The sequence below is a fragment of the Stegodyphus dumicola genome, chromosome 5 (genome assembly GCF_044657685.1).
Source record: "Stegodyphus dumicola isolate Sdum_Otavi_A_Nest chromosome 5, ASM4465768v1".
Lineage (NCBI taxonomy): Eukaryota > Metazoa > Arthropoda > Arachnida > Araneae > Eresidae > Stegodyphus > Stegodyphus dumicola.
This window is the reverse complement of record NC_140772.1, coordinates 230630607-230644838: the sequence shown is the minus strand read 5'-3', so window position 1 is coordinate 230644838 and position 14232 is coordinate 230630607. Positions and strand designations below refer to the sequence as shown.

The following is a 14232-nucleotide window of genomic DNA, read 5'->3' as shown; positions in this document are numbered from 1 at the left end:
TCCCTTACAGGCCAGAAGAAACAGGCGGCAGACAGCGGGAGAAATCGCTAGACACACGACACAGGCGACTGGACGACCGATATCGCGTTTTACCTTGGCCAGAAGACTGCACGGTGGTGGTCTGTTTGCACGACGCCCTGTACGATGTGTACCTCTAACGCCTGCCCATCGGAGAAGGCGTTCTCTGTGGTGCCGGGAACACCGGAATTGGAGAGACAATGAATGGGGACGAGTACTCTTTACAGATGAGAGCAGATTCAGTCTGAGTAGCGATTCTCATCGCATACTCATCTGGAGAGAGCGGGAAAACCGCAATCATCCCTCGAACATCATTGAAAGGGACAGGTATGGAGGTGGCGGTGTTCTCGTTTGGGGAGGCATCATGCTTGGTAGTCGTACAGACCTTCACATCTTCGACGCAGGTTCAGTCAACGGGGCCCGTTATTGTAACGAGATTCTTCTTCCATATGTGCGTCTTTTTAGAGGCGCTATGGGTCCGCAGTTCCTTTTCATGGACGACAATGCACCATGTCATCGCACAGTAGCTGCCGAACAGCTCTTAGAGAGTGAGGATATTGAACGTATGAATTGGCCGGCACGATCTCCGGATCTCAATCCCATCGAGCATGTATGGGATTTTCTAGGCAGACGCTCGGCAGCTCGTACCTTACCACCAGTAACGATTCCGGAGCTTCGATTGGCGCTGCAAGACGAATGGGCAGCAATGCCTCAACAACTCATTGACACCCTCATTCTCAGCATGGGCAGACGCTGTGAAACCTACCTAGCAGTCAGGGGAGATCATATCCCCTATTAAAGACCGGATGTTTCTTGCTGGACACCCATCACAGGGATGTGCCGGCCTTCAGTCGCATTGCGCTCCATGCTACTTTTTCAATAAAGCTTCTTTTTATCCCTCTGATTTCTCTTTTAGTAAGTGTTGCTTACATTACTCATGTCCTTACGTATTTGGGATCTTACGGTATTAAATGTGTTGATTTGGAAAGCTTTTGTACAAAGTTATATTGAAAAAACCGTCTCGTCCTTAATTTTTGCACACCAGTGTACACTGGCTATCATAAATTAAGGAAAAATCACAAAAGTCACGATTACTGAAAAAGTTACATGTAGAATTTTATGAAACTTACCCACAATATAGAACACATAGTAAAGTATCAAATAACATAAAAATAAATTACCAGACAATTATGGTAGTATAGAAATTAGCACATGTATAAAATGAACAAATCGAAAGTGTCAGTTTGCTATAGGAAAAGTACCTTCAATAGGGAATATGGTCACCTCTAGAAGCAATACAGCACATACAGTGATGCGTGATGCTTTCAATTATGCGGTCTATCAGTTCCATAGGAAGCCAGAGCCATTGCTCTTGCAAAGCTGTTGCAAGCGCGGCAAGTGTCTGAGAGGGCTGTATTATCAAGATGTCTCTCTAAATCATCTCAAACGTGCTCGATAGGGTTCAAGTCCGGGAATCGAGCTGGCCACTCCCTGCGCATAATTGTTTCCTGTTGAAGATAATCATCTAGGATGCGAGCCCTGTGTGGTCTTGAGTTATCGTCCTGTAACAGGAAAGCATCACCTATTGCTCCGTCACATGGGCGCACATAAGCATCAAGGATGTCATCTCTATAAACCGGAGCGTTCACGGTTTCCGTTGGAAAGACATGGAGGTCTGTGCGTCCACCCAAAGAGATGCCACCCCAAACATAGACATTTCCTCTTCCGTATGCATCTCTTTAACGGATGTTTGATGGATGATAACGGGTTCCAAGTTCTCTCCATATCAAATAACGCCTACTATCGCTTTCTAGACTAAACCTGGACTCATCCGTAAAGAGAACAGCCCTTCACTGATCAAGCGTCCAGTGGACATGTTGTCGTGCCTACTGCAAACGGTCCCTCCTCTGGCGTGACGTGAGCGGCACGCAAATGGCTGGTGAAGCCTTCTACGCACAGTTGACGTTGACACCAACCTTCCGGTGGCTGCAGCAAGGGAGGATCTAAGGAGAGTCGGAATAACGGTTCTATTTCTGCGTGCACATAATGTCAAATATCGGTCATCAGCGCTCGTCGTAGCAGTTGGTCGTCCTTGGTTCAACCTCCTTAGAGGCTGAATCTGTGGTTTGAAATTGCCTTCAAAGCCTATGAACCACAGGACTCACATTTAGCCATCTGGCCACTTTTGTTTGACTTTGTCCTGCCTCTAGTCTTCCAATGGCTCTCCATCGTAGTTCTGCAGGCAAATGATGCCTGGAGGTCATTGTTACGAATTGGCTATCTCAGATTTCTGATGTCACTATCACAGTGAAATACCTGGGCTTGCTCTCAAACATGGACTTTTATTCTCCTCGCAGATGACGTATTCCTAGTGCAGCGCCACTAATTTACATATTGCAGTTTTACTCAGCTACTCTTACTTGGCAACATATTCAAATTTTACACGGTTTGGCTTATTTTTGAGGGAGTTATCGCTATTTTTGTGGTTTTTCCTTAATTAATGATAACCAGTGTATATATTGTTACGGAATTATGTTCATAGATAGATGAATTTAACGCAATTCTATGCGAAATTATTCTATTTTTCTGGACAATAGAATATAAAAAAGTCTAGAGAAAGAAGTTATCCTCGAAAAGTAAAAATACAGGTTCAAATCCATTTAACAATGACTAAATGGGTATCTCGGCAATTTGGCGAGAATTCGCCAAACATGGCGACCATTTGGTTCCGGTCCCTGTAGCACAACACAGTAATAGGTATTGTAGTTAAATAAATGTAACTGATCACTAATTAGCTGTAACCGTAATTCGACGCTCATATTGGCTTCCAGTAATTCCGAGAAGCAGAAAGTAATAGAAATATCTCGGCTTCAGGGTGAAAAACTATATAAGGCCGGAGAGAGCACCCGATCTCAGTCATTTTTGCGAGTTGTCAGTTCAGCGTGAGTTCGGAGTACTGAGGTTAGCTTTCTCTTTAGTTGGGCTTTGCATTGCGTCGTGTTTTACGTTCTTAGTAGTTTGAAGTGTAACAAATGATTGTATTCTCTGATACCGGGAACACCTGTACGAGTATTAATGTGGAAAATTCCAGAACTCTGAAATGTTTCTTTTGAAAAAGTAAATTTGATCAACTTATTACCGGACCTGTGTGCATTCAATCTCTTGCGAACCCTTACGCACGCAACCATATTTTAATCTTTTTACCCGCACATACAATAGATGAGAACCTCTGCGTTTACGTTCTGTATCATATATAAAATATTTTACATTTCTTATTTTTAATAACTTTTACATACACTGATTTAATAAATGAAATGCATGAAAGTGGCTTCTGAAGTCTGCCATTAACACATGTGTTCTTAATATTCTCTTCTTTTATGCAAACATTCTATAAATGCAAAAGTTTTATAAATTCTATCAAATGTTCTATAAATGCAAACATTTTTCTTCTTTATTGTCAAGATTTCTTAAATTTTAAACGCGTAATAGTGAAATAATTAAATATTAATAATTATAATTACTGACAGCCAATTAATTTTATCTTCCTCTTTCCGAAGAAAATCGTAGCCTCGAAAAATATGAAGTTGTTGCCGGTTCACACGATATAAAATATCTAAAACAGAACACTAAGATTTTAGCGCAACAGAATATTTCATCTAAAAGCAATTTATATTTCATTATAATATTTTGATTTATATCGGTCAAAACCAAGTTATTAACAAAGCTAAGCTCTCTAACTATGATCGTTTTACTTTATTACATTCACTTTATATGTGTTTTCCTGTATATAAAACGCAATATTTCCTGTTCATTAGTCCAAAGGGGCAATTTGCCTAGAAAGGCTATTAATTTCGTTTTGGCATTTTGCGTCGGTTCACTTTGCAAATCGTTGCCACCAAATATTACAAACCGGCATTATATTTACAGAAATTAAATAATGAAGAATCTACATGAATGTATGTATGTTTCTCGCACTGTCAAAAAAAGGGGTACCTACAGACATCCAGTTTTGAATAACGTAGCCCTTCATTCGAATATGGGCATCTGGAAGACCAAATTTGGAATTTGTTTTAATATCTATTTACTTTTCTGTCAAACATTATTTTAATTCTCATTAACTTAATTATTAAGAATTTTTTATTAACAAACTCAAGGATTTCAAAGCGAGCCATGGCAACACTGTACGGAAAAAAAAAAAAAAAAAATTATCTCCAGCGCGGGAGACCGTGTATCGGGAGTTCTGAAGATTGGCTCTTTTAAATATTTTGTGATACTGATTTTGAATAGAATTTTATGGTTTAAGTGCGAAGAATATGATATTTAATAAATCCAGGTAACACACAAAACGTTAAAAAACGCCGTTTTGGGGCTCAGATTTTCATTTTCATTTTTTTTTTTTTTTTTTTTTTTCTGAATTTTTAGTCTAAGTATGAATGTGGAAATGTGATTTACGTATTCTTAAAGCCGAATTTTGATTTACAACATGCATTGCTTGAAGAGCACGTCTTTGATGTGGTGTTTCTTGTAACACTTAAGATTGACTCTTGAAGAAGTTCATGTTTATTTTCACAGAAGCTCTTAGAAAGGCAGTGCAGTCTTCCCTCGAGTGGATCATTCCAGTTGGGCTTCTATTTCTAGAAAGCCATCTGCCACGCATGTGTTTTTTTCTTTCCTGCATTAAACTCAGGTTTTTCCAGACAAGAAATAGCCGCCAACTTGGCCATCTATTTTAAAATAATTCCGACTTTTTTTTTCCTTCGCGGAAATGAAAGTTATGCCAACATATTCTGCGCTATTGTGAATACCCAAGTTACTATAAAATCAAACTAATGCTTGTAAAAGGTGGGCATTTGTTGTTAGAATTATAGTCATTATTCCTTCAAATAACCGAGGAACGCAAAGTACAAATCGTTGTATCTGCTGGTAATACGTTCCTGAAACTGCCATAATTCCCAGTGTTACACAGGGTACTAAAAAAGGTGACTACACGTTTTCTTACGTAAATATCGATCCTAAGCAGAATTTCTCCAGTTACAGAGTTTCTGAAAATGAGATGAAGAATCTTACGAAAATAATTTCAGTACTAATGATAACACTGATGGTTTTGAAAATATAAAAAGCTAATTATGTTTATACTACTAATTATATTAATAACACTGCAAAGTCATTAGGTTATTTTGAAGCAGAAGACATAAAAAATAAGCAATGCTGTCGCCGGGACTCGAACCTGGACCTCCTGAACCTGGCCGAGTGTGCTACCGCTACACCACGATATCATGTTGAAAAGTTCGTTACTGCGCCACTCATTTCAGAAATCTGAAGCGCTTAAAAATTGGACTTCTCAATATCTGCCAGAGCGTCGTTTCGCGCCTTGGAGTGTTCTGCAGTTCTTTCGTACATGGCCTTAACCACTGCAGTTCTAGCACTTCAAGGTGGGTTACTTGTCACTCATATTCCACTTTACGGCTTGTTTAAATCGTCTAGAAGAGCAGTCACGTGATCCACTATCTGTCCAGTTATGATTAGTTGGTGGTCTCTACGAGATGCTTGCTGGGCTGTCTCGAATTTTATGGCGTACATCAAACAGCTATTTAGACTTTTGACATCTGCCATTCGCAGGGCTTTTTGTATCTCAGGATCCTGGATGCCCTCAATGAAGAACTGTAGGGACAGAATTTCCCCTGTTCCTGTTGGGCAGTCCGAAAAAACGAGATGAGACAGCCTTTCAACATCCGTGGCCAACTCCTGCAGCGTTTCTATGAGCCTCTGTCGGCGAGATTTTTAAATGATGTTTCCTATAGTCTGTTAAACACATCTCACCAAAGTCCATCCCCAACATGCCTATTAGAGCATTGGGTCCATTAACAGGAACCTAGGACAGCTGTGCCCCCGAAAAGTTCAACACAGGGCTCTAAGATCTCCTCTCTATACCTCACAGCAGTCAGGAAGACTTTGACAAACACATGCAGAGTTGTGCGGCCGTCTAACATTAACAAATCATTACACCTCCACTACCGTGATGATCCTGTTCCCTTATGAGGGAGGGATGGTATCGTGTTCCAAGCTCTTTCCAGATACAGGTATGCCAATAATTACTGCCCAGGCTGGATCTCGACGTATCTGTAAAAAGCATCGTGCTTCCCTGAAGTCTGGATCAAGGCACATTTCGTCTGCAACAAGCTAATGCATGCTCTTGTGTACCGTAGAGAGTGTGATGCAAACAGCGAGTCTTCTGGGATAGTGCCCTATCTCACAAAGTCATCAGGTAACTGTAGGCTGTGAAACTTGGGTTTCAGTGGCGGCATACAGCTCACATGAGAGCTGTAGAACTGTACTACTCCTAAGCCGCAGAGCTGAAAGTGCCAAATAACGATCCTTCATTCGTTATCGTGGATCTTGGTCGACCTTGTCTATGTATTTTCGATATGGATCCCAAGTCCTGATCCACAAACTGCAGACAACACTGGGCGTTACACTGCATTATCCATAAACTCGTGGCTGTTCATTTCATCTGATACCTTATGGAATTTACCCAGATACCCGGCAGATGTTATGAAGCAGTGCGAGCAAACAAATCGCTGAAACCCCTCATGCATTTATATCCCTCACAGCTTCGCAGCACGCACACGTAAGCTTACGTATTCGACAGTAAATATTTACATAATTCTTCGGCGGCATAATTATTACCTTTGGTTCAATATTTTCTTTAAAATAGAAATAAATTGCAAATTCACTTAATTTTGCGCACGAGTGTATATAAAGTCAAAAAACAATATATGTATGTATGATCTTTACTTAATATGATTCACAAACACAATAATCACTTAACACATGGACTGTATTCCTTCACTTTTATTTCATTACACTAATTATAAATAAGATGTCAGCGATGCGAAATAATTGATACAAAATAAGCGAGCCATTCTACATGGCTGTCACAATTCTATCAATCAATTATCTTGTTGCCACACATAAAGTTCAAAACTAAAGGAAGAAAAACAAATGAAATTTACGCTGTTTGCAACAATAAAATGAAGCAAGCTATACTCACATAAACATCCTGGCCCTCATTGAAATCCCAGGGGATTTCAACAGTTAGAGCATTTTGAAACTTCTTAGTCTGTAATAAAAGATAAACATAAGAAAAATAATACAAAATATTATATGCGAAGCAGTTCATAGCTTTTAGTCTGAATAGGAAGAGGACACAATTTCACGACTGTTCGTTTTATGACACCATGACCAGTTTTAATACTAACAACTCTGACTCTATGATCTGAGCCCGGATGAACAGCAATTATTCTCCCTAACCTCCATTTGAGAGGCGGCTTCTTTGATGAGGACTAAGTCATTGACTTCTAAATTGTTTTGACTTTTTTGCCATTTAGGTCTTTGCTGAAACTGAGAGAGGTATTCTCGACTCCATCTTTTCCAGAAGTGCTAAAAATAAACTGTCTCACATGCCATCTGTCAAGGTGATTGAATGAACTATAATTTAGGTCTGGTTCAGGTATGGCAGTTAAAGACGTTCCTATTAGGAAATGACCAGGTGTTAATGCAGTTAAATCATTTGGATCAGCCAATGTTGGACACAATGGCATAGAGTCGAGACAAGCCTCAACCTGCACTATCAAGGTCTGAAATTCCAGATAGGTCAGCACAGTATCACCAACAGTCCTTTTTAGATGTAATTTCATTGACTTACTGCCGATTCCCATAGTCCACCAAAATGGGGAGATGATGGCGGGTTGACTATCCATTTTATTTCCTCTAAAGACAAAAATTTGTGAATTTCTTGATTTTGCTTACATTGCAAAAAACATTTTCTGATTTCTTTGTCTGCACCTTTAAAGTTAGTACCGCAGTCACTATAAATCTCAAATGGTTTCCCTCTTTTTGCAATAAATTGTTTCAATGCACTTAAAAATGCCTTTGTTGACAGATCTTCTACAACTTCAAGATGTACTGCCTTGATTACAAAACACACAAATAAGCATACATAACATTTAAATGATTTTTGCCCACATCCTGCACGATGTTTAATCATGAATGGTCCAGAAAAATCTATTCCAGTTCGATGGAATGGTCGCGATTGTGTTACTCTAGATTCTGGTAGATCGGCCATTATTTGACCTGCAGTTTTAGCTCTAAGTTTGCAACACGTGATACAAGATCTTACTACTTTTCAGATAGCAGATCTAGCAGCTATGATCCAAAATTGCTGTCTAATTAAAGATAGAAGAAGTTTCGGTGCTGCATGCAGACATTTGACACGAAAGTGTCTAATTATGATTTCTGTCAGATTGTGTTTTGAAGGTAATAAGATTGGATGCTTTTCATTTTCTGATAGTTGCACATTTTTCAGTGTTCCTCCTACACGTAACACTTTGTTGTCATCTAAAATTGGACACAAGCTAAGGAGGTTGCTGTTTGTAGGTAAGTCCTTTCCCAACTCCAAACATTGAATTTCTTTAAAAAAGTGAAATTGCTGTATTATTTGGACAATACAGAAAGTTGCAGCATTGCAGGGACCATACTGGTACTGTTTTGTCTGCGCCTTGGTTGTGGGGACGTTACATTGCCCAAGGGGGATGGGCTCCCCTTGGTCAACTCTCGGGGATGGACGTAGGCATTGTGTTTTATGAGCATTGTGATTTATTTCCCAGACTGCGTGACATTTTATGTCCCACTGGGTTTACCAACGGAAGTGGCGCCCCCCTCGGATAGCCTCTGAGGTTGAGGCATTTTTAACCATGTATGGCCCCGCATTGAGGGGCTGAGTTTGGGAGCCTCTTCCTCTGGTTCACTGTAAAAGATGACTTCTCTTTTGTTGTTTCTCACCATCTGAGAGCTAAATGATTATGAGATTTACTTGAATACTTATTTTATGCAACTGTGTAAATAATAAAGTGGTTAATACTCACTGTAACAAATAAGGGGATATGCTAATGGTATCTTGTCATCTAACTTTCCCCATATTCACATAAATAAATTACCATAAAAGAAGAGTGACAGATTAAACTGATATATGAACAAATATTAAGTAAAAACCTTTTGATAGTTTAAAGTAAATAAGATAGACTTACCATTGAAGATTTCAAGCAGTAATAATTACACCAGATATACAAAGTTATGAACAATTGATCGTTAATCTCAACAGTGATGCAGAGCATATTTAATATTTTCAAATATATTAAAACTTTTTTTATTATTTATTTAATAAAGTGTGAGCAAATCTTCTTCACTTTAAAATTTCCTCATTTAGATTTTACTCTTACTATTCCCCTTTACTGTTAACTAAAGAACTCCCCCCCCCATTTCTTAAATCCATTATATGACAAGGAAAAAGAGAGAGAGAGAAAGATTTGTTGAAACTAAAAATCTTTTTAGGCAAATCTTTTTAAGCAAATAAATAATCAAGCACAGTTTATAATAATATAATTTATTTATATATCATTTCAACATTTATAAAATTAAAAATTACACTTAAATATATTGTGCAAACTGCTGTTACTAATATAATAATATAATCTTTAATAATATTCTACATTTAAAGATAAGAATACATATAACTTTTGGAACTAATGAAAAACAGTATTTTTTATGTAATATTGAAATTAACATTTATACAACGATCAGATTAAATGTTTTTAATAAAATATATATTTAAAAACAATAAACTTTGTTTTGGTTTGGAAAATCATTCAATCACACAAAAAGGAGTAAAACACGAAAAAAGGAAAATATCTCTACATACGGAAAGCATTGTCTTAAAGTATTTACATATAAACATATTTTAAATCTGTGTCACATTACTGTTTTAAATTCTTAAATGCCACACTACAGTTAAAAATGTAAAAACATATATATCACTAAAAACACAGTAAATATCAGGAAAATTCACATATATAATTATTTTACTGGGTACGAGATTCTTAGCTCCAGATTTCTTCCAACAAAATATGTGACTTTTCTTTGGAAGTATATAATTTAACCATAGAGTTTCACGTAAATTACTCTTCTGAAGTATGACAATCAACTACTCTCAGATACATAAGTATAAAAAACAGTTTTATGACAAGGTCAAGAAAGTTCTTAAATATTTTGGAAAATTAAACATTATTTAACTAGCAAAAGGAAACTATGCTATTTCTAGACTTTCAAACTGATTATCATAAGATTATTTTACAGTACTACTGGACATTATTGAGATTACTATAGGTTAGAATACATAAAAATGAAGTAAGGGGAGAAAAGAGCAGAGTTAGTTGGTAAATGCAATCAATGATTAGACTTTGAAATGTCTTGGAAATTACATCACAGTTTTTTGTTACATTTCAGTTACCTTCTTCAATATAAAAAGAAAAGAATGAACTGTTAAGACAAACTCTATAAATAAAAAATCTAAAAATTACTAATTTTCAAGCAAAAACAATGATAATGATTGAGATACAGTACACTAATGGACAGATATCACTTTTTCATGAAATGTTAAAAAAGATTTATATATTAAAAGAAAACTTTAAGTACTCTCATATAGTATTATTAATTCTTCAAAACTCATACACTATTAGAATTTTTTTAGTTACTTTGCATGTATTTATTGAATTTGAACTATCACTTATATGTCTCTCACAACTGGAATCTTTAAGTTAGCTTTAAAAATCCTATATAGAAAGTTTATAAGCAAAATATCTTCAACTATGTTAACTGAGAACACTGGAGCTTTCATGAGAAACCAATTTACTTCATCAGCTGAAAGTTCCTAAGGTTTAAAGAAGCTTTCTCATATTAATGTAGTTTAAATGATTAACATGTAAACTTACTGTTTAGAATTTAAGATTATATATGCGAATCAGCTCCTTGAATTTCAAAAATATCAAATTACACAGAAATGACATCAAGATTACAGAAGAAAAAGTTAATGATATTTAATCAAAATTATGTACACGCATTTAAGAATTGTAGAAAAGCAATTGCTAGTACTTTTTGCATAATTCATTGAAAAACTTTACATAATAGACAAAAAAAAAAAAAAAAAAAAAAAAAAAAAACCATATACATAACTAACTATAAAAAAGTATAAAGTGCATAATATAAAACAGTAAAGTGTAGAATCTTTTGATGGCATTCAATTTAATCATTGCAAAATCAAGTAGTTTTAAAAAGGTTATGTGTGCAAAATAAACACCATGCTTCATATATATAATTCAAGTACTTATTAAAAACTGCTTCATTACTATAAACTGTAAACAAAGGTAGCAAAAACAGTGCATAGCCTTCATATTCTATATTAAGATTACAATAGAAAGAAGTGTGTATACTTAAAGTTCAACTTTTTCAAAGGATGTTTATGAAGCTATTTGAATAATTCAATCATAAACCAAACTACAACTTAAAATTTGCTACTTAAAATTTTTTTTTCATAAATATCACTCAAAATTAATTTCTATATATTTTAATAATAATTCTTAAAATGTTAAATTCTGTAAAGCTAAAAAAAATTAGTAATATTAAAATAAATATAGAGATAAACATTTTCTTTACCATGACATTTTCATTCCTTTTAAATAACTTCTATATTTAATACACATTTTTACTAATTATATTCTTAACACTTCACTGGAAATTTTAACTAAAAATATTTTTTCCATAGTATAACATACTATATGAAAATCTGTTATGAATTGCAACAGATTCACGCTTATAAAATGGCAGGAATTTAGAACATATTGATTTTAATATGTGTAGACTACCATACGTTATTTAAGAAGCTCGCAGACGATTACTAGTGCGCACTAGCTCACACACAATTACAATTCTTTAGTTAGCACTGCACAATGAAGATGTCACTTTTTTAACTTATACAGTACGTCATTTAATTATATAAAATTATAGAATGTTACAAGAAAAGCTCTTATATTAAAGAGAACATGTTTAAAACTTCACAAAATACACCACTAATATCCATTAACAAATTTAATACTTAAAAAAACTGAGACGGTTTGTGAGACTAGCATCATCTTTTATAATCATGGGAACATAAACAATTATACAGTTGTCATTTTTTCAAAACACTGCTTGCGATAGTTCTCAATTTCACTACTAATTTTAATCTTCTGATCAAACTGAGAAATCAAAAATTGTTGAGTATACAAAGTACCCTGAAACTGTTCAAATGTAATGCCCCATTCTTTTTGTGTACGTCCTTCACAGTTCAATCTGCATTGAGATGTTACAGAATTTGAGAGACTACCTGTAACACTGGATACACTTCCATTATCCTCTAAAATACTTGCAGACTTTTGGGATTCCTGAGATGTACTTTTTTCACTGATACTTTGAGTACTGTCACAAAGATTGTCATCATAAAGTTCCATATCATCAAGACTTTGTAATACTGTACCAAGTTCTCCAATCTGAAGAAGCAATGTACCTACAAATAGGGTTTAAAAAAAAAAAAATAAATAAATAAATTTTTTTTTTTTTTTTTTTTTTTGACATACGCATGACCTTATTTGCTTTAAAAATAATGAACATTAAGTAACAAAGTAACACTTTTAATGAGCACACTAGAAAGAAAGGAAACATTTTACCAGATAAGCTGTGCAATTATATAACAAATCATTAATCAAGTATCAGAGATTTTACTTAAAGCCCCAAGGAAAAACTTTTTAAGAATTAAAAGCAATGTTATTAAACACTGATACACAGCGTAACTTTGACAAGTTTATCAGTGTGTCAAATAAGTATATATAAAAAACAACATAAGGTAGTGCACAAATAATTAAAAAAAATAGACACTCACAGCCTCCACAATTAACTTAAGCACGAAATATGAAGAAGTAATTATTATAACAATGCAAAAAGATGTACTCCAGTTTTAAAGCAGCTATAATGCTATTGCCATTGGAAATTACAATCATAAAAATACATTGGCAGAAAAATTAACAGAACAATTTTAGAAAAGAGTATAATATTAGACTTTTGGATAAAATCTAATGAAATTTTATACGTGAATAGTAAAGTGCCAACGTCATGCAATTATCCAAAAAGATTCAATCTCATTACAAAATATCAAATTATTGCATGTGTACCTACTAACAAGTAGAGCGCAATATGCAAACTTATACTAAAATTTGAACTAAAAAAATTATATGGGTAAAAAAATTAGTGAATGGTGAAATATTTTACTGAGTATAAAAAAATCGCATGTATTCAGGAAGACAGAGGCTAGCTAAAATGGCACAGGTATTTAGAGACTGAAAAATATCCAAAATTAGCTTTTTTAAAATTTGGAAATGGTTCAGTGATATGGAAATCTTAATGCTCAGGCCAATGCCAAAAACATGCCACCAACTCCTCAGAAGTGTTTATAAAGCATAATTACTAAAGCAGGCAGACAAATGACTCCTTCAAAAATTACAAGAAATTTGCACAACTGCATGATCAGATTCAAATTATGAATAAATACTCCGTAAAAGAGAGTTTTACATGAAAAGACTCACAGGAAATACAGAAGGTGTTTACACATTTTTAGAATGATGTTTATAAAAGAATTTTAAAAAAGCAAATAACCTGGAATAAAAATTTCTGACAACAGCTTATTATTTGAAATGAGAAATATCATCTGCTACTTTTAAACTTATTCTTTCAAAACGTCACATGTAAGCAAGCCGTTGATTGAACGATTTTGCATTTTCTGAAGTGTAATATTCATATTTCATAATTCAAAAACATTGTGAAATGCATGATATTAAAATTTCTAAGTGCAAAATAAGCAACATTATTAGTGGGACAGGGAAAAACCATCAATCATCTTACATGGAAAAAAAGACTCCAAACAAATACCCGAAAAAGATATGGGCTAGTTCTGATATTTCTAAAATTAAATTGTTGGTAACAAAAGAAAAATCCGTCAACACAAAAATCAATTGCATAGCCTTTAAATACATCTGCAGTATCAATAAATAAAGCAATAAACTAAGATTTACAACTTAAAAAAGCTACAAAAACATAATGTTCGCCAGCTTATGACAAGGCATGTGGCTCAACACAAAACAATTTGTTGAACCCTGTATGAAAACTGTTTAGCAAGAGATATATGGAAATACACTGTGACCCTTGATGAAGCATGGATTTACCTAAATGACTACAACAACCAAAAAAAAGGCCTATTTAGTTTCGAAAATGAAGAGAAAAAAAATGTACAAA

General features: G+C 34.9%; 2 protein-coding genes across 3 annotated transcripts in view; one reads left to right on the top strand and one right to left on the bottom strand.

The window, feature by feature from the left end:
* Window positions 1-14232, top strand: part of LOC146997427 (uncharacterized) — an 80100-nt gene that overhangs the window by 39989 nt on the left and 25879 nt on the right. The window lies entirely within an intron of this gene.
* The window catches only part of Tbc1d8-9 (TBC1 domain family member 8/9), a 126715-nt gene continuing 121952 nt past the window's right edge, over window positions 9470-14232 (bottom strand). For both annotated transcript variants that reach the window (XM_035356374.2, XM_085817763.1), the window contains one exon: window positions 9470-12454. In XM_035356374.2, coding sequence (XP_035212265.1) covers window positions 12069-12454 — 386 coding nt within the window. In that variant the 3' untranslated portion in view covers window positions 9470-12068. The remainder of the gene's footprint in view (window positions 12455-14232) is intronic.